The 21,163-nt window shown below is 45.1% G+C and overlaps 1 protein-coding gene across 1 annotated transcript in view; it reads left to right on the forward strand.

The window, feature by feature from the left end:
* The window catches only part of LOC112250872 (phosphatidylinositol 3-kinase regulatory subunit gamma), a 293,219-nt gene that overhangs the window by 81,700 nt on the left and 190,356 nt on the right, over positions 1-21,163 (forward strand). Inside the window, exons 3-4 of the mRNA XM_042321581.1 lie at positions 4,824-4,916; positions 5,122-5,199. Coding sequence (XP_042177515.1) covers positions 4,824-4,916; positions 5,122-5,199 — 171 coding nt within the window. The remainder of the gene's footprint in view (positions 1-4,823; positions 4,917-5,121; positions 5,200-21,163) is intronic.

Raw genomic sequence — 21,163 nt, forward strand, 5'->3', positions numbered from 1 at the left:
ATTGTTTATTGCATTGTTGGGGTTAGAGTTTCCAAGAAAGTCATTTCACTGTACTTGGACATGTGACAGGAAAACTTGAAACTTGATTAAAAACGTAACGTTAGCTGTTCCCAATACGTAAGCTTGCACATGTAGCCCTATGCTAAACCCAGCAGGTTGATGTGATTATTTTCCTGTACCATATTGTCCATCAGCCTATCAGAGATTGAACTACTTTTTTTCAACAAACCAATGGCATTTCTTAAAATAGGTCAAGGTCAAGTCCTACTGTATTACACTTTGTAATGCTTGTCCTTGAGTCAAATAACGCATGTGACAAAGCAGATGATTATCAAAACATAGGTCTACATTTATGTGTACAGGTCCATGTAATATACAGTTGAAGTCAGAAGTTTACATACACTTAGGTTGGAGTCATTAAAACTTGTTTTTCAACCACTCCACAATTTTTTTTGTTAACAAACTATAGTTTTGGCAAGTCGGTTAGGACATCTACTTTGTGCATAACACAGGTAAGTTTTCCAACAATTGTTTATAGACAGATTATTTCAGTTATAATTCACTGTATCACAATTCCAGTGGGTCAGAAGCTCACATACACTAAGTTGACTGTGTCTTTAAACAGCTTGGAAAATTCCAGAAAATGATTTCATGGCTTTAGAAGCTTCTGATAGGCTAATTGACATCATTTGAGTCCATTGGAGGTGTACCTGTGGATGTATTTCAAGGCCTACCTTCAAACTCAGTACCTCTTTGCTTGACATCATGGGAAAATCAAAAGAAATCAGCCAAGATCTCAGAAAAAAATTGTAGACCTCTACAAGTCTGGTTCATCCTTGGGAGAAATTTCCAAACGCCTGAAGGTACCACGTTCATCTGTACAAACAATAGTGCGCAAGTATAAACACCATGGGACCACGCAGCCGTCATACCGCTCAGGGAAGAGACGTTTTCTGTCTCCTAGAGATGAACGTACTTTGGTGCGAAAAGTGAAAATCAATCCCAGAACAACAGCAAAGGACCTTGTGAAGATGCTGGAGGAAACAGGTACAAAAGTATTTATATCCACATTAAAAATGAGTCCTATATCGACATAACCTGAAAGGCCGCTCAGCAAGGAAGAAGCCACTGCTCCAAAAACCGCCATAAAAAATCCAGACTACGGTTTGCAACTGCACATGGGGACAAAGATCATAGTTTTTGGAGAAATGTCCACTGGTCTGATGAAACAAAAATGGAATTGTTTGGCCATAATGACCATCGTTATGTTTGGAGTAAAAAGGTAAGAGGCTTGCAAGCCAAAGAACACCATCCCAACCATGAAGCATGGGGGTGGCAGTATAATGTTGTGGGGGTGCATTGCTGCAGGAGGTATGGTTCTCAATCAGAGGCAGGTGTCGTTAGTTGTCTCTGACTGAGAATCATACTTAGGTAGCCTGGGTTTCACTTTTGGTTTGTGGGTGTTTGTTTCCGTGTGAGTGTTTGGGCCACACGGTACTGTTTCGGTTTTGTAAATTCACGTCATTGTTTATTGTTTTGATTCAATGTTCAGTGCTTTCTTTAATTAAAATCATCATGAACACTTACCACGCTGCACCTTGGTCCTCCTCTCTATCTCCATCTCTCGATTTTATCCCTACGTTATGTTGGCATCGAATATGTCACCCTCCTGTAATGGGTGCGCTGGTGGCAGGGAAGTCTGGCGCAGGAGAACGAACTTTGTATATAATAAGTGCTCACAAATCTCCGAAAACCAAAACATACAAAATGATAAAAGTGGGTACAAAACCCATCGCACACCAGAACAAAACTTGCACATAACATACAATCAAACAATCACTGACAAGGACATGAGGGGAAACAGAGGGTTAAATACACAACATGTAATTGATGGGATTGGAACCAGGTGTGAAGGAAGACAAGACAAAACCAAAGGAAAATGGATCAGTGATGGCTAGAAGGTCGGTGACGTCGACCGCCGAACACCGCCCAAACAAGGAGAGGGACCGACTTCGGCGGAAGTCGTGACACCTCCCTAGGAGAGGGGGTGACCTCGACATTTTTTTTTTTTAAACAAGAAGCTGCCTGGATCTTTAATTTAAAGATTCGGTCTCAAAGTAGACTTTGATCTGAAGCCATTCTTGTGATTGTGATTTTGCTATTGTAAATGTTTGTAGGCTTATGTAGCCAAATTGTATCTATGATCGTACGCTATCCATTTCTGTTTTTTGTATGCTATTTTATTATATGAGAATTAACCAATGATATCAGGCCACAACTGGCCATGATTACAGATACCTGTGTGTGTCTTTTGACACTATATAAATGAGTCATCTCGCAGTGTTTGTCATTATACCCTGATGAAGACAGCTTGTCTGTCGAAACATTAGACATAAATATTTCTGCATCTGAGCTCCTAGAGCGTGCACATTTTTTAAAGTGTTCTACTCCGCTAGCCAGCACCTCACCTAAATAGGTGTGTGTTTCTTTCGCCTCTAGATTACACCTGCTGAGGTTAGCATGGAGATATATGTGCAAGCCTATGTAATGTGAACAGCTAACATATAGCCTTTGATCACGTGCAACTACCGCAACAATTTTAATTGGCTGATGCTTGAACTTAACCTTGAACGTAAACCCCACGGGACCGCAAACCGATTCAAATGTAGCATGTATCGTTCAAAAATCTATTCAAACACTACGAATCCTCGGTTCACTAACATTTGTTGCTCATGTTACTTTCTTTCTACCTTCCGAAAATACCTTATCGTTTGTGACAACTTGTGCGTCTTCTCCTTCAGTGTCGAACTAATAAGCATGTAACTGCGTAATTAGATGAGTGACAACCAATGTAATTTGATCATTTCATAACGAGGACAGCAAACACTTTTGCGAGCAAAACTGCCCACATGAAAATGTGCGCCTTCAGGCCTGGAGGGAAGAAAAAGTTATTCCGCTACCCAAAAATAGCAAAGCTCCCTTTACTGGCTCAAACAGCCGACGAATAAGCCTGTTACCAACCCTTAGTCAAATTTTGAAAGAAATTTGTTTCACCAGATACAATGCTATTTCACAGTAAACTAATTAACAACAGATTTTCAGCAAGGTTATAGGGAAGGGCATTCAAGATGTACGGCACACATGACTGATGATTGACTGACAGAAATGTATAATAAAAAGATTGTGGGAGCTGTTTTGTTAGACTTCAGTGCAGTTTTTGACTTCATCAAAATCTTCTGCTGTGTTATGGCTTTACATCCCCTGCTATATTGTGGATCGACAGTTACCTGTCAATTTGAACACGTGTGTTCATTAATGGAAGCCAACATAATCCAGGTAGAGTCAGGCATTTCCCAGGGCAGCTGTCTAGGGCCCTTACTTTTTTTCAATCTTTGCTAATGACCTGCCACTGGTTCTGAGTAAACCTGTGTGTCTATGTATGCTGATGACTCACCTACCAAAGCAAGTTAAATCACTGCTACACTTAACAAAAGCTGCCGTCAGTTTCAGAACAGGTGTAAAGTAATAAGTTAATCCTAAATATTTAAATATCTAAAAGCATTGTATTTAGGACAAATTATTCACTAAACCCTAAACCTCAACAACATTTTTCGAATGAATAATGTGAAAATTTAGCAAGTTGAGGAGACTAAACTGCTTGTGTAACCCATGATTGTAAACTGTAATGGTCAAAACATATTGATGCAACTGTAGCTAAGATGGAAAGAGGTCTGTCCATAATAAAGCACTGCTCTGCTTTCTTAACAACGCTATCAACAAGGCAGGTCCTACAGGCCCTGATTTTGTCGCACCTGGACTACTGTCCAGTTATGTGGTCAGGTGCCACAAAGAGGGACTTAGGAAAATTACACTTGGCCCAGAACTGAGCAGCACTGCTGGCCATTAAATGTACATGGAGAGCTAACATTAATAATATGCATGCCAATCTCTACTGGCTGAAAGTAGAGGAGAGATTGACTTCATCAATACTTGTATTTGTGAGAGGTATTGACATGTTGAACGCAACGCGCTGTCTGCACACAGCTCGGACACCTATGTATACCTTACAAGACATCTCAAAGTCCAGAACAGACTTTGGGAGGCGCGCAGTACTACATAGCGCCATGGCTCCATGGAACTCTATTCCACATCATGTAAAATACACATTATGGAACATCAGGGACTGTGAAGAAACACACACACAGACATGATAACATACGCACTATACAAACATGTACGCATGGATTTTGTGTTGTAGATATGTTGTAGTCGAGTAGTGGCCTGAGGGCACACACTTAATGTGTTGTGAAATGTATTGTTTAAAAAAAATCTCTCTCTCACACACACAGTGGGATGGGGGTAAAATATGAAGGTGGCATGTGTGAGTGGGGAGAGTGCATTTGTCACATGGAGCAGGAGAGCGGAATTGAAATGCTGCTCCTGAAATAGACAGAGATGCACAGAGACGGTACAGGTCAAAGATTTAAGCATGCACATGCAAACCTATCTCACTCTTTCTGTTCTCTCTCTCTCTCTCTCTCTCTCTCTCTCTCTCTCTCTCTCTCTCTCTCACACACACACACAATTTTTCCTGTTCTACTATGTGGTTGTGTGTGGGTCAGCAAAGTGAAGCACTAAGGGAATATGCTTGTCTTCTTGTGTTTCGCTTGATTCAGTGCGTATGTCTTATGTGTGTAGCATCTCTGATCATTGTTCTCTCTTTCTCCCTCCATTTCCCTCTCTTCCTCTTTATCTCTCTCTCTCCCCCTCTCTTGCATCTCTCTCTCTCTCTCTCTCTCTCTCTCTGCTGTCTCTCTCTCTAGGTGGGGGGCCAAGGGAGGCCCCAGAGGTGTGTGCTCTGCCTGAACAGGCTCCTGTGGCGCTACACAGGCTGATAGAAGCTCTGGAGAGACAAGGTAAAAACTTCCACAACTTAAGAGAAAAAAAAACATGTTGGTAATTCATATTGTACACAATTGAGGAATTATTATGACTCCATGTTTGATCTCTTCAAATGCATCTTTATGAATATAGAATTATTATGTAGTAGGCCTAAAGTATTTTGTGGATGCATTGAAATGTAACTATTTTCACTAATTCCTCTGCCCCTCTCTTGTCTAGGCTTGGAGAGTGAGCCACTGTACCGGACGCCCCCAGCCTCCACCGGACCCCCAGAACTGAGACAGGCTCTTGACACAGGTGCATAAACCCCTGCATAACACTACATAAAACAGGTGTATGCACTGACTACTGAATAAGAGCGTCTGCTAAATGACTCAAATGTAAAATGTACATAAAACCCTACGTAACATAACGTACATAACACAGGTACATAAACCCTACATAACCCTACACAGCACATGTACATCTTCCTACAAACCCCTACATAACACAGGTACATAAACCCTACATAACCCTACACAGCACATGTACCTTAACCCTACATAACACAGGTACATAAACCCTACATAACCCTACACAGCACATGTACATCAATCCTACAAACCCCTACATAACACAGGTACATAAACCCTACATAACCCTACATAACACATGTACCTTAACGCTACATAACACTTGTACCTTAACCCTACATAACACAGGTTCATACTATCTGTGCAACTACAAACTAAGTCGTTTTTTTCTCATGTCAGGGCACAAGTTGTGGAGTTACAGTATTTGAGGAGTTGTGGAGTTGCAGTATTTGTATGCAGAAATTGCAGCATGTCAACTCAACAGGTGTCAACCTGCTAGGTATTTAACGGACGCACTGGGCCTAATAAGTCTTGAATATAACCTCTCAGTACAGCATCTCTCCGGTGTGCTGACTCATACAGAAGGCATACAGTAGATTACTGCTGATAGACAGAATTGGTAGTCTATCTCAGTAGAGAGAAAGTTGGGAAAGTTTGTGCTGAAGTTCAGGCTGGCTCCACAAGGGAGTGCTCTGACTCTGTAATATTTGCGCAGGCAGAACATAACTCTATCTGAGACCCATCGAGCCCACAGCATTACAAACACAGTGGTGACAGAACCAGTAGAGGCACAATGGTATACACAGCATCTTATACACTCCCACATCTAAATAAGCAATAAGGCCAGAGGGGGTGTGGTATATTTTCTAATATGACTTCAAAATTGGACTTCTATCCATACCTAGGGGCAACAGTGAGCGCTATTACCATAAAGTAGGTTTGGGTTTTGCAAGGGCATTGTGGACGGAGTTGGTGGATGGGTGTAATCCCATGACTAGTGATGGACACTAACTTGAAATGCCTAATTCTGCAGTGAGACTGTGAGAGCATGTTGAACAACATTGAGACTAAGGTCTCTTTTGCAATGGAACCCTGCATTAACACAATTTACAAAATAAAATACAGTGTAATACAAATATTCAAGAAATACAGTCACATTCCTCAGGCAAGGAGGTCTCCAATCAACATGTTGAACTGCCCAAGAGGCACCAGAACACCCAGTTGTAGGGAATGCTGTAGGTTGTTCCATACACAGGGTCCAAAGACAATTAAAACAGATTTACCTAACTGAGTAAACCGAAGGGATTTCCATAGTTAGCCATCCCTGAGACCAGGTATGGTAACTTGTACGTCTAAAGAGTCATAATATGGCCAAAGTGGAGTGCCTGGATACAGCCCTTAGCAGTGGTATGTTGGACATATACCCCAAACCCCCAAGGTGCCTTATTGCTATTATAAACTGGTTACCAACATAATTAGAACAGTAAACACGTGATGTTGCGTCATGCCCGTGGTATGTTGTCTGGAATACCACAGCTTTCAGACAATCAGCATCCAGTACACAAACTACCCGGTTTATAATACACAATATGACACACATCATCTCATACACACTCAGCATCTCATACACAAAATAACACATACATTGCCCTGCAAAAGTATTCATCTCTGTTGGCGTTTGTCCTATTTTGTTGCATTACAACTTTTAATTTAAATTGATTTTTATTTGGATTTCATGTAATGGACATACACACAAAAAAACTTGTTTCAAAAAATTAATATAAATAAAAAACTGAAAAGTGGTGCATGCATATGTATTCACCCTCTTTGCTATGAAGCACCTAAATAAGATATGGTGCAACCAATTACCTTCAGAAGTCACATTATTAGTTAAATAAAGCCCACCTGTGTGCAATCTAAGTGTCCCATGATCTGTCACATGATCTGTGTATATATAGACCTGTTCTGAAAGGCCCCATAGACTGCAACACCACTAAGCAAGGGCACCATGAAGACCAAGGAGCTCTCCTAACAGGTCAGGGACAACGTTGTGGAGAAGTACAGATCAGGGTTGGGTTATTAAAAACATATCAGAAACTTTGAACATCCTACAGAGCACCATTAAATCCTTTATTAAAAACATGGAAAGAATATGGCACCACAACAAGCCTACCAAGAGAGTGCCACCCACCAAAACTCACAGACCAGGCAAGGAGGGCAAGGAGGCAACAAAGAGACCAAAGATAACCCTGAAGGAGCTGCAAAGCTCCACAGCGGAGATTGGAGTATCTGTCCATAGGACCACTTTAAGCCGCACACTCCACAGAGCTGTGCTTTACAGAAGATTGGACAGAAAAAAGCCATTGCTTAAAACTTGTTGAGGCTAGGGGGCAGCATTTTCACTTTTGGATGAGAGGCGTTCCCAGAGTAAACGGCCTCCTACTCTCTCCCAGATGGGAATATATGCATAATATTATTACTGGTGGATAGAAAACACTCTGAAGTTTCTAAAACTGTTTGAATTATGTCTGTGAGTATAACAGAACTCATATGGCAGACAAAAACCTGAGAAGAAATCCAAACAGGAAGTGAGAACTCAATTTAGAAAACAGTTCCATTGGATGTCCACCTTTAGATATGGATGAGAATGTACTTTCTAGGGCTTCCACAAGATGTCACCGTCTTTAGATTCCGGTTGTATGATTCTACTATAAAGGTGGGGCTCATAATAGCTCTTTGAGTGGGTGGTCTGACAGAAAGCCTCGGTTTCATTACGCGCGGTCACGAGAGTGTTCTTGCGTTCCTATGCTTTTCTTCAGACAATGAAATTCTCCGGTTGGAACCTTATTGCTGATTAATGTTTAAAACATCCTAAATATGGATTGCATACATCATTTGACTTGTTTCTACGACCTGTAACGGAACTTTTTGAGTTTTTGTCGGGAGGAATTGCTCGTGCTTTTTGAGGATTGAATGCTGGGCTGAACAAGCTAACAACAAGTGGCTAAATTATGGGCTTTTTGGAACTTTATGGAACAAATCAGTCATTTATTGTTGAACTGGGATTCCTGGAACTGCCTTCTGATGAAGATATTCAAAGATAAGTGAATATTTATGGTGTTTTTTGTAGCTTCTGTTGACGCCAAAATGGCAGCTAATTTCTTTGGGTTCTGAGCGCTGTTCTCAGATTATTCTTTTTCTGTAAAAAAAAAATTGAAATCTGACACAGCGGTTGCATAGAGGATACATTTATCTTTAATTCTGTGAATAACACTTGCATCTTTTATCAATGTTTATTGTGAGTATTTCTGCAAAATCACCGGATGTTTTGGAATCAAAACATTACTACACATAACGCGCCAATGTAAACTGAGATGTTTTATATATATATATATGCACATTAACGAACAAAACACACAATACATGTATAACATGATGTCCTATGAGTGTGATCTGATGGAGATAATCAAAGGTTAGTGATTCATTTTATCTATATTTATGCTTTTGTGACTGTGAAATATCACTCTGTTTGTTTTTGAATTTGGTGGTCATCTAACATAAATATATGTTGTGTTTTAGCTGTAAAACATTTTAAAAATCGGACACGATGGGTAGATTAACAAGATGTTTATCTTTCATTTGCTGTATTGGACTTGTTAATGTGTGAAAGTTAAATATTTCTAAATAATATTTTTTTCAGCTGAATGGGAGTGGGTGTTCCCTTTAGGGAACTCCTTTTCCCCCCATAGCCCCAACTATAAGCAAGCACAAAAAATAAGCAAGCACATTTGGTGTTCGCCAAATGGCATGTCGGAGACTCCCGAAACATATGGAAGAAGGTACTCTGGTCAGATGAGAATAAAATTGAGCTTTTTGGCCATCAAGGAAAACGCAATGTCTGGCACAAACCAACACCTCTCATCACCCCGACAGCACCATCTCCACAGTGAAGCATGGTGATGGCAGCATCATGATGTGGGGATGTTTTTCATCAGCAGGGACTGGGAAACTGGTCAGAATTGAAGGAATTATGGATGGCGCTAAATACAGGGAAATTCTTGAGGGAAACCTGTTTCAGTCTTCCAGAGATTTGAGACTGGGACGTAGCTATACCTTCCAGCGGGATAATCACCCTAAGCATACTGCTAAAGCAACACTTGAGTGGTTTAAGAAACGTTTAAATGTCTTGGAATGGCCTAGTCAAAGCCCAGACCTCAATCCAATTGAGAATCTGTGGTATGACTTATAGATTGCTGTACACCAGCGGAACCTATCCAACTTGAAGGAGCTGGAGCAGTTTTGCCTTTGAAGAAATCCCAGTGGCTAGATGTGCCAAGCTTATAGAGACATACCCCAAGAGACTTGCAGCTGTAATTACTGCAAAAGATGGCTTTACAAAGTATTGACTTGGGGGGGTGAATAGTTATGCACGCTCAAGTTTTCAGTTTTTTTGTCTTGTTTCTTGTTTGTTTCACAATAAAAACAAATATTTTGCATCTTCAAAGTGGTAGACATGTTGTGTAAATCAAATGATACAACCCCACCCCCAAAAAAATCAATTTTAATTCCAGGTTGTAAAGGCAACAAAATGGAAAAAATGCCAAGGGGGGCGAATACTTTCGCAAGCCACTGTAGCATGAACGCAGTTTCAGACATAGAACTACATGTAGAACACATACAGTATAGAATTATAAGATCTCAATGGTTTAGTTATCTCTATTGAATTGAATGTATTTATGTAACAGACAACAAAATGTGCAATGTGGACCCTAGGATATCATTTATGTATGAATTAAAACACTTGTTTCCAAAGTGGTCCTCGATGGTAAAAACAATAACACATAAATGATTAAAAGGCAAGACGAAATTATAAACAACCATAAATGCATTCATTTATATTGACATCCTAGAAAGTGGCACTATTCCCTGCACTTTTCCCTAACCTTAAAAATCAACCATTTTCATTTCACATTTCAACCTTAAAAAATGATTTATTCATTGCACATAATCCCTATCATTCAAATACATACACCTGACCAGCAGTAGGGGACACAAGGGGCAGTGGAGTGGTTTAACTTAGACAAACTTGTCCAAATGAAAACCTTTGCCTGCTTTTTAAAACTATGTCTACTTTTTCTTTGCTTATCTCTAAGGGGAGGCTATTCCATAGACAATTGCCTGTATAGAAAAACTTGCTCCTTGCTGTACTGTTTACTCTTTGGATTTTACAAGACATAACACTAGCTCTGGTATTGTAACGGTTACAGACCATATCAATGTTGTTTTTCATATATCCTGATGCACGATCATTTAAGAGGTCAAACATATGATTGAGTTTAAGTTGGCTCAGTCTGGACTCCAAAGGTAACAAGCCCACCTCCTGGAACTCCTGTACCCCATGAGGGTCCTTGGGGGGGACATTCAGCATATACCTGATAACATTATTTACATGACTGGCATTTCCCCTTTTCAGCTTTTTGATGGCCCACAATACCAAGCAGAGCAGGCATAATCAAAATGACACTGAATCAAGGTTGAGACAAACAATTTAAGTTTCTATGCAGGGTTGGGTAGGTTACTTTTTAAATGTAATATGTTACAGTCACTAGTTACCTGTCCAAAATTGTAATCAGCAATGTCAATTTTGGATTACCTAAACTCATGAACATAATCTGATTACTTTTGGATTACTTTCCCTCTAAGGGTCATTGGAAGAAGATAAAAAGGATTCATCAAACACATTTGAAACGCAATTTTTCAAAAGTAATCTGATTACAATATTTTTGCTGGTAACGTAACCGACTAGTTTTTTTGTTGTTGAATAATCAGATTACATGTAATTAGTTACTTCCCAATCCTGTCTCTATGCTCTATAAAGGTTGCAGAACTATAACTGTTTCATTATTTATTATCAATGAACCTATATGAATCTTCACTGCAAAAATTAATATTTCTCTTTTGAATTCTATTTATGATAGTTGTTTAGAGTGGTATAGGTTTGCACACAAACAAACACACACACACACACACACACACACACTTGGCCTCCTCATCCCGGGGGAAATAAGGGGTCAATGCGAGGGTAAAGACATGCATGTAATCAAAGAAATTGACAAAGAAGAGTTGACTCCCAGTAATATAGTTGATACAGACATACATATTGGCAGACAGAAATAGGGATGAGAGAATTCAACACAAATGTACAGTACATGCAGAAATGCACACATATGCACATACATTACAGGCATGGAAAGAGCAAGGCTAGCTAACATACATGAACAGGTCATATATGTGACCAGGAGTAGACATGGGAGAGGGAAATAATGTATAGAAATGGGTTGACACATGACTCTTATACATGCATACCTGTAAAGGCACACGTCCAATGCTCTTAGTGGGGAGAGGAAGACTGGGAGGAAGACATTACTAATGGAACAGATAAAACAGAGAGAGAATATTAGAAAAACAGCTAGACAGAAATCTCTCTGTCTCTCTCTCTGAGAATGTCTCTTTGTGCAGTGCGGTAAGGTCTTTGTTATGTAGGAAGTGTTAATGGTACACGGGATGGGGGTATTATAATGTATTTCTGAGAAAGGTAGTTTCCATGCAGACAGTTTTCCTCTCTGTGTTTTGGCTGAGGTGTTCTCTTTAAGTGCATGGGTCCTGTTGTTATGTAATAGGGAGTTGTTACATAGGGCATAAGCTCTCACGCTATTCCACAACCCTCTCAGCAATTTGGCATGGGCAAGGTATCAAATCAAAGTCAAATCAAATTGTATTGCTCACATACACATATTTAGCAGATGTTATTGTGGGTGTATCGAAATGCTTGTGTTCCTAGCTCCAACAGTGCAGTAGTATCTAACAATTCACAACAAAACGCACAAATCTAAAAGTAAAATAATGGAATTATTATTATAATAATGGAATCCTCAACACTGGAGACTCTCAGGGGTGCGTGCTCATTCCCCTCCTGTACTCATGACTGCACGGCCAGGCACGACTCCAACACTATCATTAAGTTTGCCGATGACACAACAGTGGTAGGCCTGATCACCGACAACGATGAGACAGCCTTTAGGGAGGAGGTCAGAGACCTGGCTGTGTGGTGCCCAGACAACAACCTTTCCTTCAACGTGATCAAGACAAAGGAGATGATTGTGGACTATAGAAAAAGGAGGCCCGAGCACACCCCCATTCTAATCGAAAGGGGCTGTAGTGGAGCAGGTTGGGAGCTTCAAGTTCCTTGGTGTCCACATCACCAACAAACTATCATGGTCCAAACATACCAAGACAGTCACGAAGAGAATACGACAAAGCCTATTCCCCCTCAGGAGTCTGAAAAGATTTGGCATGGGTCCTCAGATCCTCAAAAAGTTATACAGCTACACCATCGAGCTCATCCTGACTGGTTGCATCACTGCCTGGTATGGCAACTGCTCGGCCTCCGACCACAAGGCACTACAGAGGGTAGTGTGTACGGCCCAGTACATCACTGGGGCCAAGCTTCCTGCCATCCAGGACCTCTATAAAAAGGTGGTGTCAGAGGAAGGCCCTAAAAATGATCAATGACTTCAGCCACCCTAGTCATAGACTTTTCTCTTTGCTACCGCACGGCAAGCGGTGCCGGAATGCCAAGCCTAGGTCCAAAAGGCTTTTTAACAGTTTTTACCACCAAACCATAAGACTCCTGAACAGCTAATCAAATGGCTACCCAGACTATTTGCATTGCCCCCCCCCCTCCTCCCCTTTTACGCTGCTACTCTCTGTTTATTATCTATGCATAGTCACTTTAACTCTACCTACCTTAACTCTACCTACCTCAATTATGTCGACTAACCGGTGCACATTGACTCTGTCAAATGAATGCCTCGGCTGATGACACCAACGCTTCGGCCTCTTCTTCAGGAAAAAGTGGGGGGAGGTGAACCCGAACTGACACTAGAACGGCGACAGTCCAGTGGACGAGTTCTGCAGTGTGTTGTGAGCATATTCCTCCCAGACAAGGAACTTGCTCCAGTTGCTGGCCTGGATGGAGACAAAGCAGAGGAGGAACTTCTCCAGCTCCTGGTTGGCCCGCTCGGTTTTCCCATTCGACTGTGGGTGGAATCTAGAGGAGAGACTCACTGACGCCCCCAACAGGGAGCAGGAGGCGAACTGGGGCCCACGATCTGAGATAATATCCTGGGGAAGTCCGTGTAGTCGAAATACATGGGTAATCATGAGATCAGCGGTCTACTTCGCTGAGGGCATGTTGGGTAAGACAATGAAATGGGCTGCCTTGGAGAAACGATCAACGACCACCAGGATAGTGGTAAGCCCTTGGGATGGAGGTAGCCCTGGGATAAAGTCTACGGACAGGTGGGACCAGGGCCGACTGGGGATGGGCAGAGGTTGTAGTAACCCAGCCAGTCGCTGTCGTGAGGACTTGCTTTGGGCACAGGTGGAACAGGCCACAACACAGGATCTCACAAAACATCTACCAAAAAACAAAACAAATCTACCAAAATGTACTATTGTGTACCTTAGTAGCGCTTCCCTTCCTCCTCTTTCTACAAAGGATCTCACATCTTCAATCATGTTGGACCACCAGAATTTCCGCCTCAAGAACTCCAGTGTCCGATTAACCCCTGGATGCCCAGTGAATTTAGAGGAATGTCCCGGTTGTAGTACTCGGGAACACGCTGATCGTGCAACGTTATGTCTGTTAGTGGGACCCCCGCCAGGGTCAGGTTCTCGGGTCTGGGCTTGTCGTACCCTGGTCTCAATACTCCATATAACAGGGGCCACATTGTGGGAGCTGTGGATGGTGGGCTCGGAGTCCCTCTCCTCATTAGAGACATCATGTTGGCGGGACAGAGCGTCTGCTTTCTGATTCTTGGATCCTGGGCGCTAGGCTAGTGTGAAATCGAACTTGTTAAAAAAACAGAGCCCACCTAAACTGGCGAGGGTTCAACCTCTTGGCTTCTTGAATGGAGACCAAGTTGTTAGGATCCGTCCAGATCACGAAAGGTTGAGGTTCCCCCTCCAACCAGTGTCTCCATCCATCAAGGGCCTACTTATCTGCCAAGAGTTCCTGGTTGCATTCCCCTGGCGAGAACCGCTTCAAGAGAAAGTCGCATGGGTGCAGTTTCTTGTCCTCCTTGTTCCACTGTGAAGGACTGCCCCTGCTCCGGTGTCCGAGGCGTGCACCTCTACCACAGAGGGATGAGTAGGATCAGGATGAACAAGGATGGGTCCGGAGGTGAAACGTTCCTTGAGCTCCATGAATGCCCTGTCAGCCTCGGGAGTCCAGCAAAAACAGGTCTGGGACTTGCATGTTAGGACTGCCACCGCACCAAAGTTGCTTATAAAACATAAAAGGTGGGAAGGGGCCAGTCGGCGACCGCCTCAAACTTTATGGGGGCCATTTGGATGCCTGCGGTAGAGATAGGACGCTCTCCATTGTGCATTAGTAAAAGTTTGTGAGGGTCTTAGGGGCCAAGCCAAATTTCTCCAGCCTCCTGAAGATGAAGAGGCGCTGTTGCGCCGCCTTCACCACACTGTCTGTGTGGGTCGGCCAATTCATATTGTCAGTGATGTGTACACCGAGGAACTTGAAGCTATTCACCTTCTCCACTGCGGTCAGGTCGATGTGGATGGGGGGTGCTCCCTCTGCTGTTTTCTGAAGTCCCCGATCAGCTCCTTCCTTTTGTTGACGTTGAGGGAGAGGTTATTTTCCTGGCACCACTCTGCCAGGGCCCTCACCGCCTCCCTGTAGGCTGTCTCGTCACTGTTAGTAATCAGGCCTACTACTGTTGTGTAAACTCTGCAAACTTGATGATTGAGTTGGAGGCCTGTGTTGCCACTGAGTGATGGGTGAACAGGGAGAGCAGGAGGGAGCTGAGTATGCACTCTTGTGGGGCCACTGTGTTGAGGACCAGTGAAGTGGAGGTGTTGTTTCTTACCTTCACCACCTGGGAGCGGCCCGTCAGGAAGTTCAGGACCCAGTTGCACAGGGCGGGGTTCAGACCCAGGGCACCGAGCTTAATTATGAGTTTGGAGGGTACTATGGTGTTGAAGGCTGAGGTATAGTCAATGAACACCATGATGGCCACAGAGTGCATGCTTGTGTGTGTGCTTGTGTGTGTGCGTGTGTGTGTGTGTGTGTGTGTATACTGTATATACAGTGCCTTCAAAAGTGTTTTACGATTTTGTTGCATTATAGCCTGTAATTTAAATGGATCTTTATTTGGATTTCATGTAATAGACATGCACAAAATAGTCCAAATTGGTGAAGTGAAATGATTTTTTATTTTTTTTATGTAAAAGTGGTGCGTGCATATGTATTCACCCCCTTTGATATGAAGCACTAAATAAGATCTGGTGCATCCAATTACCTTCAGAAGTCACCTAATAAGAAATAAAGTCCACCTACGTGCAATCTGTGTGTTATATGATCTCAGTATATATACACCTGTTCTGAAAGGCTCCAGAGTCTGCAACACCACTAAGCAAGGGGCACCAAGGACCAAGGAGCTCTCCAAACAGGTCAGGGACAAAGTTGTAGAGAAGTACAGATCAGGGTTGGGTTATAAAAAAATATCCGAAACAATAAATAATCCAAAAATCAACCATGAAGCTCAAGGCTATAGTGCCAACAAACAAAGACAACTTCCCACACAGAAAGTAGGGAAAAGGGCTACGTATGGTTCCCAATCAGAGACAACGATAGACAGCTGTCCCTGTTTGAGAACCATACCCGGCCAAAATATAGAAACACAAATCATAGAAAACGAAACCTAGAATGCCTACCCCAAATCACACCCTGACAAAACCAAATAGAGACATTAAAAGGCTCTCTACGGTCAGGGCGTGACAGTACCCCCTCCCAAAGGTGCGGACTCCGGCCGCAAAACCTGAACTATAGCGGAGGGTCTGGGTGGGCATCCACCCGCGGTGGTGGCTCAGGTGCGGGACGCAGACCCCGCTCCACCACTGGCTCACCCCACTTTGGTGGCACCTCTGGTGCGGGGACCATCGTCGCTGACCCCGGACTGGGGACCCACGTAGCGGGCCCCAGACTGGGCACCCTCGTTGCGGGCCCCGGACTGGAGGCCGTCTCTGGAGGCTCCGGACTGGAGACCGTCGCTAGATGCTCCAGACTGGAGACCGTCGCTGGAGACTCCGGACTGGAGGCCGTCATTGGAGGCTTTGTGCCATGACTCCTCACTGGAGGCTTCGTGCCATGGATCACCACTGGAGGCTTCGTGCCATGGATCATCACTGGAGGCTTCGTGCCATGGATCATCACTGGAGGCTTCTTGCCATGGATCATCACTGGAGGCTTCTTGAAATGGATCATCACTGGAGGCTTCGTGCCCTGGATCATCACTCACTAGGCTTCGTGCCATGGATCATCACTGGATCATCACTGGAGGCTTCATCACTGCCATGGATCATCACTGGAGGCTTCTTGCCATGGATCATCACTGGAGGCTTCGTGCCCTGGATCATCACTATAGGCTTCGTGCCATGGATCATCACTGGAGGCTTCGTGCCATGGATCATCACTGGAGGCTTCGTGCCATGGATCATCACTGGAGGCTTCGTGCCATGGATCATCACTGGAGGCTTCGTGCCATGGATCATCACTGGAGGCTTCTTGCCATTGATCACTGGAGTGGAGAGACGCACAGAAGGCCTGGCTCTGGGAGCAGGCACAAGACTCACCAGGCTGGGGAGACATACAGGAGGCTTAGTTCTTGGCAGAGGCACCGGATACACTGGGCCATGGAGGCGCACTGGCGGCCTCGAGCGCAGTGCTGGCACAACCTGTTCTGGCTGGATGCCCACTTCCACCCGGCAAATGCGGGACACTGGCACAGAGCACACAGGCCTATGAATGCTCACTCGAGGCACTGTGCGCATCACCCCATAACACAGTGCATGACCAGTCACATGCTCGCCCCGGTAAGCACGGGGAGTTGGCTCAGGTCTGAATCCTGACTCTGCCACACTCCCCGTGTGCCCCCCAAAAACATTTTTTGGAGTGGCATCCCGGTCTTTAGTGCCAGCCGTGACCCTGTGTAAACCTGGGCCCTCTTTCTCGCTGCCTCCACCTTCCTCTCTGCTTCCAGCTGCTCCCACAGCAGGCAATCCTTTCCCGCCAGGATCTCCTCCAATGCCCAGGATCCTTTGCCATTTAGGATGTCCTCCTCCCACCACGCTGCTTGGTCCGTTTGTGGTGGGAAGTTCTGTCACGGCCTTCGAAAGACCTGGACCAAGGTGTTTGTTTCACAATAAAAAAATATTTTGCATCTTCAAAGTGGTAGGCATGTTGTGTAAATAAAATGATACAAATCCCCCAAAAAAATATATTTTATTTCCAGGTTGTAAGGCAACAAAATAGGAAAATGCCAAGGGGGTGAATACTTTCGCAAGCCACTGTATATATAAACTAAAAAAGAAACGTCCTCTCATTGTCAACTGGGTTTATTTTCAACATAACATGTGTAAATATGTGTATAAACATAACAAGATTCAACAACTGAGACAGAAACTGAACAAGTTCCACAGACGTGACTAACAGATATGTAATAATGTGTCCCTGAACAAAGGGGGTGGGGGGTCAAAATCAAAAGTAACCGTCAGCATCTGGTATGGGCACCAGCTGCATTAAGTACTGCAGTGCATCTCCTCCTCATGGACTGCACCATATTTGCCAGTTCTTGCTGTGAGATGTTACCCCACTTTTCCACCAAGGCACCTGCATGTTCCCGGACATTTCTGGGGGAGCGGGGTGGCCCTAGTCCTCACCCTCCAATCCAAAAGGTCCCATACACGCTCAATGGGATTGAGATCCGGGCTCTTCGCTGGCCATGGCAGAACACTGACATTCCTGTCTTGCAGGAAATCACTCACAGAACGAGCAGTATGGCTGGTGGCATTGTCATGCTGGAGGGTCATGTCAGGATGAGCCTGCAGGAAGGGTATCACATGAGGGAGGAGGATGTCTTCCCTGTAACGCACAGCATTGAGATTGCCTGCAATGACAGCAAGCTCAGTCCGATGATGCTGTGACACACCGCCCCAGACCATGACGGACCCTCCACCTCGATCCCGCTCCAGAGTACAGGCCTCGGTGTAACACTCATTCCTTTGACGATAAACGCGAATCTGACCATCACGCCTGGTGAGACAAAACTGCGACTTGTCAGTGAAGAATACTTTGTGCCAGTCCTGTCTGGTCCAGTGACGGTGGGTTTGTGCCCATAGGCGACGTTGTTGCCGGTTATGTCTGGTGAGGACCTACCTTACAACAGGCCTACAAGCCCTCAGTCCATCCTCTCTCAGCCTTTTGCGGACAGTCTGAGCACTGATGGAGGGATTGTGCGTTCCTGGTGTAACTCGGGCAGTTGTTGTTGCCATCCTGTACCTGTCCCGCAGGTGTGATGTTCGGATGTATTGATCCTGTGCAGGTGTTGTTACACATGGTCTGCCACTGCGAGGATGATCAGCTGTCCGTCCTGCCTACCTGTAGCGCTGTCTTAGGCGTCTCACAGTACAGACATTGCAATTATTGCCCTTGCCACATCTGCAGTCCTCTTGCAGCATGCCTAAGGCACGTTCACGCAGATGAGCAGGGACCCTGGGCATCTTTCTTTTGGTGTTTTTTAGAGTCAGTAGAAAGGCCTCTTTAGTGTCCTAATTTTTCATAACTGTGACCTTAATTGCCTAGCGTCTGTAAGCTGTTATTGTCTTAACGACCGTTCCACAGTTGCATGTTCATTCATTGTTTATGGTTCATTGAACAAGCATGGGAAACCCTTTACAATGAAGATCTGTGAAGGTATTTATTTTTTGCTGAGTTTATGTGTGTGTGTGTGAAACCTGTCTAGAACCATTACCTCATTGAGCAGACTGCCGATTGGTGAATGGCACGGGCGTTAACATAGTGACAGCTAGCTGTTTTTAGCTGTTAGTTCAGTGTTTGGGAGTAATAAACTACATTTTGCAGGAGCTTGGTGGTAGTTGAACTAAATTCAAATCATGGTAGTGTTTTACATTCTTTCCATGTAGCGGTGTAGCTAACTACTGGAACGTCACACAACTTTTTTAACATAAAATAAAATATGGGTGAAGTAGGCAAGAATATCAGATCTTCCTAATTCTCACTTGAAACATATTTTTGGTGTTTAATAGGCTAAATTACACACTCTGTTATGATCTGACTCCAGAGTGATCTGTTCTTGCAATTTGTAGTCTATGACATTTCAGATTTAGATGTTAGAATTCTTCACAAATCAGTTTGGATGTAGTGAACTACTTTGTCAATGTAACGGTTTTCTTGTGTCGAAGGAGAGGCGGACCAAAACGCAGCATGGTTATTATTCATGGTCCTTTAATAAAGAAACTATACATGAATAGACTAACAAAACCAAGAAATGTGAAAAACCAAAACAGCCCTATCTGGTGCAAACACAGAGACAGGAACAATCACCCACAAAACCCAACACCAAACAGGCTACCTAAATATGGTTCCCAATCAGAGACTATGACTAACACCTGCCTCTGATTGAGAACCATATCAGGCCAAACACAGAAACAGACAAACTAGACACACAACATAGAATGCCCACTCAGATCACACCCTGACCAAACAAAACATTGAAACATACAAAGCAAACTATGGTCTAGGGTGTGACAGTACCCCCCCAAGGTGCGGACTCCGGCCGCAAAACCTGAACCTATTGGGGAGGGTTTGGGTGGGCATCTGTCCGCGGTGGCGGCTCTGGTGCTGGACGTGGCCCCCACTTCACCATAGTCTTAGTCCGCCCCATTGTCCGCTTCCGTGGCCTCCTAACCACGGCGACCCTTCTAAATGACCATAATGGACTGAGGGGCAGCTCGGGACAGAGGGGCAGCTCGGGACAGAGGGGCAGCTCGGGACAGAGGGGCAGCTCGGGACAGAGGGGCGGAAGCTCTGGCAGCTCGGGACAGAGGGGCGGAAGCTCTGGCAGCTCGGGACAGAGGGGCGGAAGCTCTGGCAGCTCGGGACAGAGGGGCGGAAGCTCTGGCAGCTCGGGACAGAGGGGCTCTGGCAGCTCGGGACAGATGGGCTCTGGCAGCTCGGGACAGAGGGGCTCTGGCAGCTCGGGACAGAGGGGCTCTGGCGCCTCTGGGCTGAGGGGCTCTGGCGCCTCTGGGCTGAGGGGCTCTGGCGCCTCTGGGCTGAGGGGCTCTGGCGCCTCTGGGCTGAGGGGCTCTGGCGCCTCTGAGCCGAGGGGCTCTGGCGCCTCAGACTCCGGCAGCGCCGGACGGGCGGGAGACTCCGGCAGCGCCGGGCGGGAGACTCCGGCAGCGCCGGGCGGGCGGAAGACTCCGGCAGCGCCGGACGGGCGGGAGGCTCCGGCAGCACTGGACAGGCGGGAGCGGCTGTAGGGATGAGACGGAGAGACAGCCTGGTGCGGGGGGCTGCCACCGGAGGGCTGGTGCGTGGAGGTGGTACCGGATAGACCGGACCGTGCAGGCGCACTGGAGCTCTTGAGCACCGAGCCTGCCCAACGTTACCTGGTTGAATGCTCCCGGTCCCCCTCCCAGTGCGGTGAGGTGGAATAGCCCGCACTACTGGGCTATGCAGGCGAACTGGGGACACCATGCGCAAGGCTGGTACCATGTAAGCTGGCCCAAGGAGACGCACTGGAGACCAGATGCGTAGAGCCGGCTTCATGGCACTTGGCTCGATGCCCACTCTAGCCCGGCTGATACGCGGAGCTGGTATGTACCGCACCGGGCTATGCACCCGCACTGGGGACACCGTGCGCTTCACAGCATAACACGGTGCCTGCCCGGTTCCTCTCTCACTCCGGTAAGCACAGGAAGTTGGCGCAGGTCTCCTACCAGGCTTCGCCACACTTCCTGTGTGC

The sequence above is a fragment of the Oncorhynchus tshawytscha genome, linkage group LG01 (genome assembly GCF_018296145.1).
Source record: "Oncorhynchus tshawytscha isolate Ot180627B linkage group LG01, Otsh_v2.0, whole genome shotgun sequence".
Lineage (NCBI taxonomy): Eukaryota > Metazoa > Chordata > Actinopteri > Salmoniformes > Salmonidae > Oncorhynchus > Oncorhynchus tshawytscha.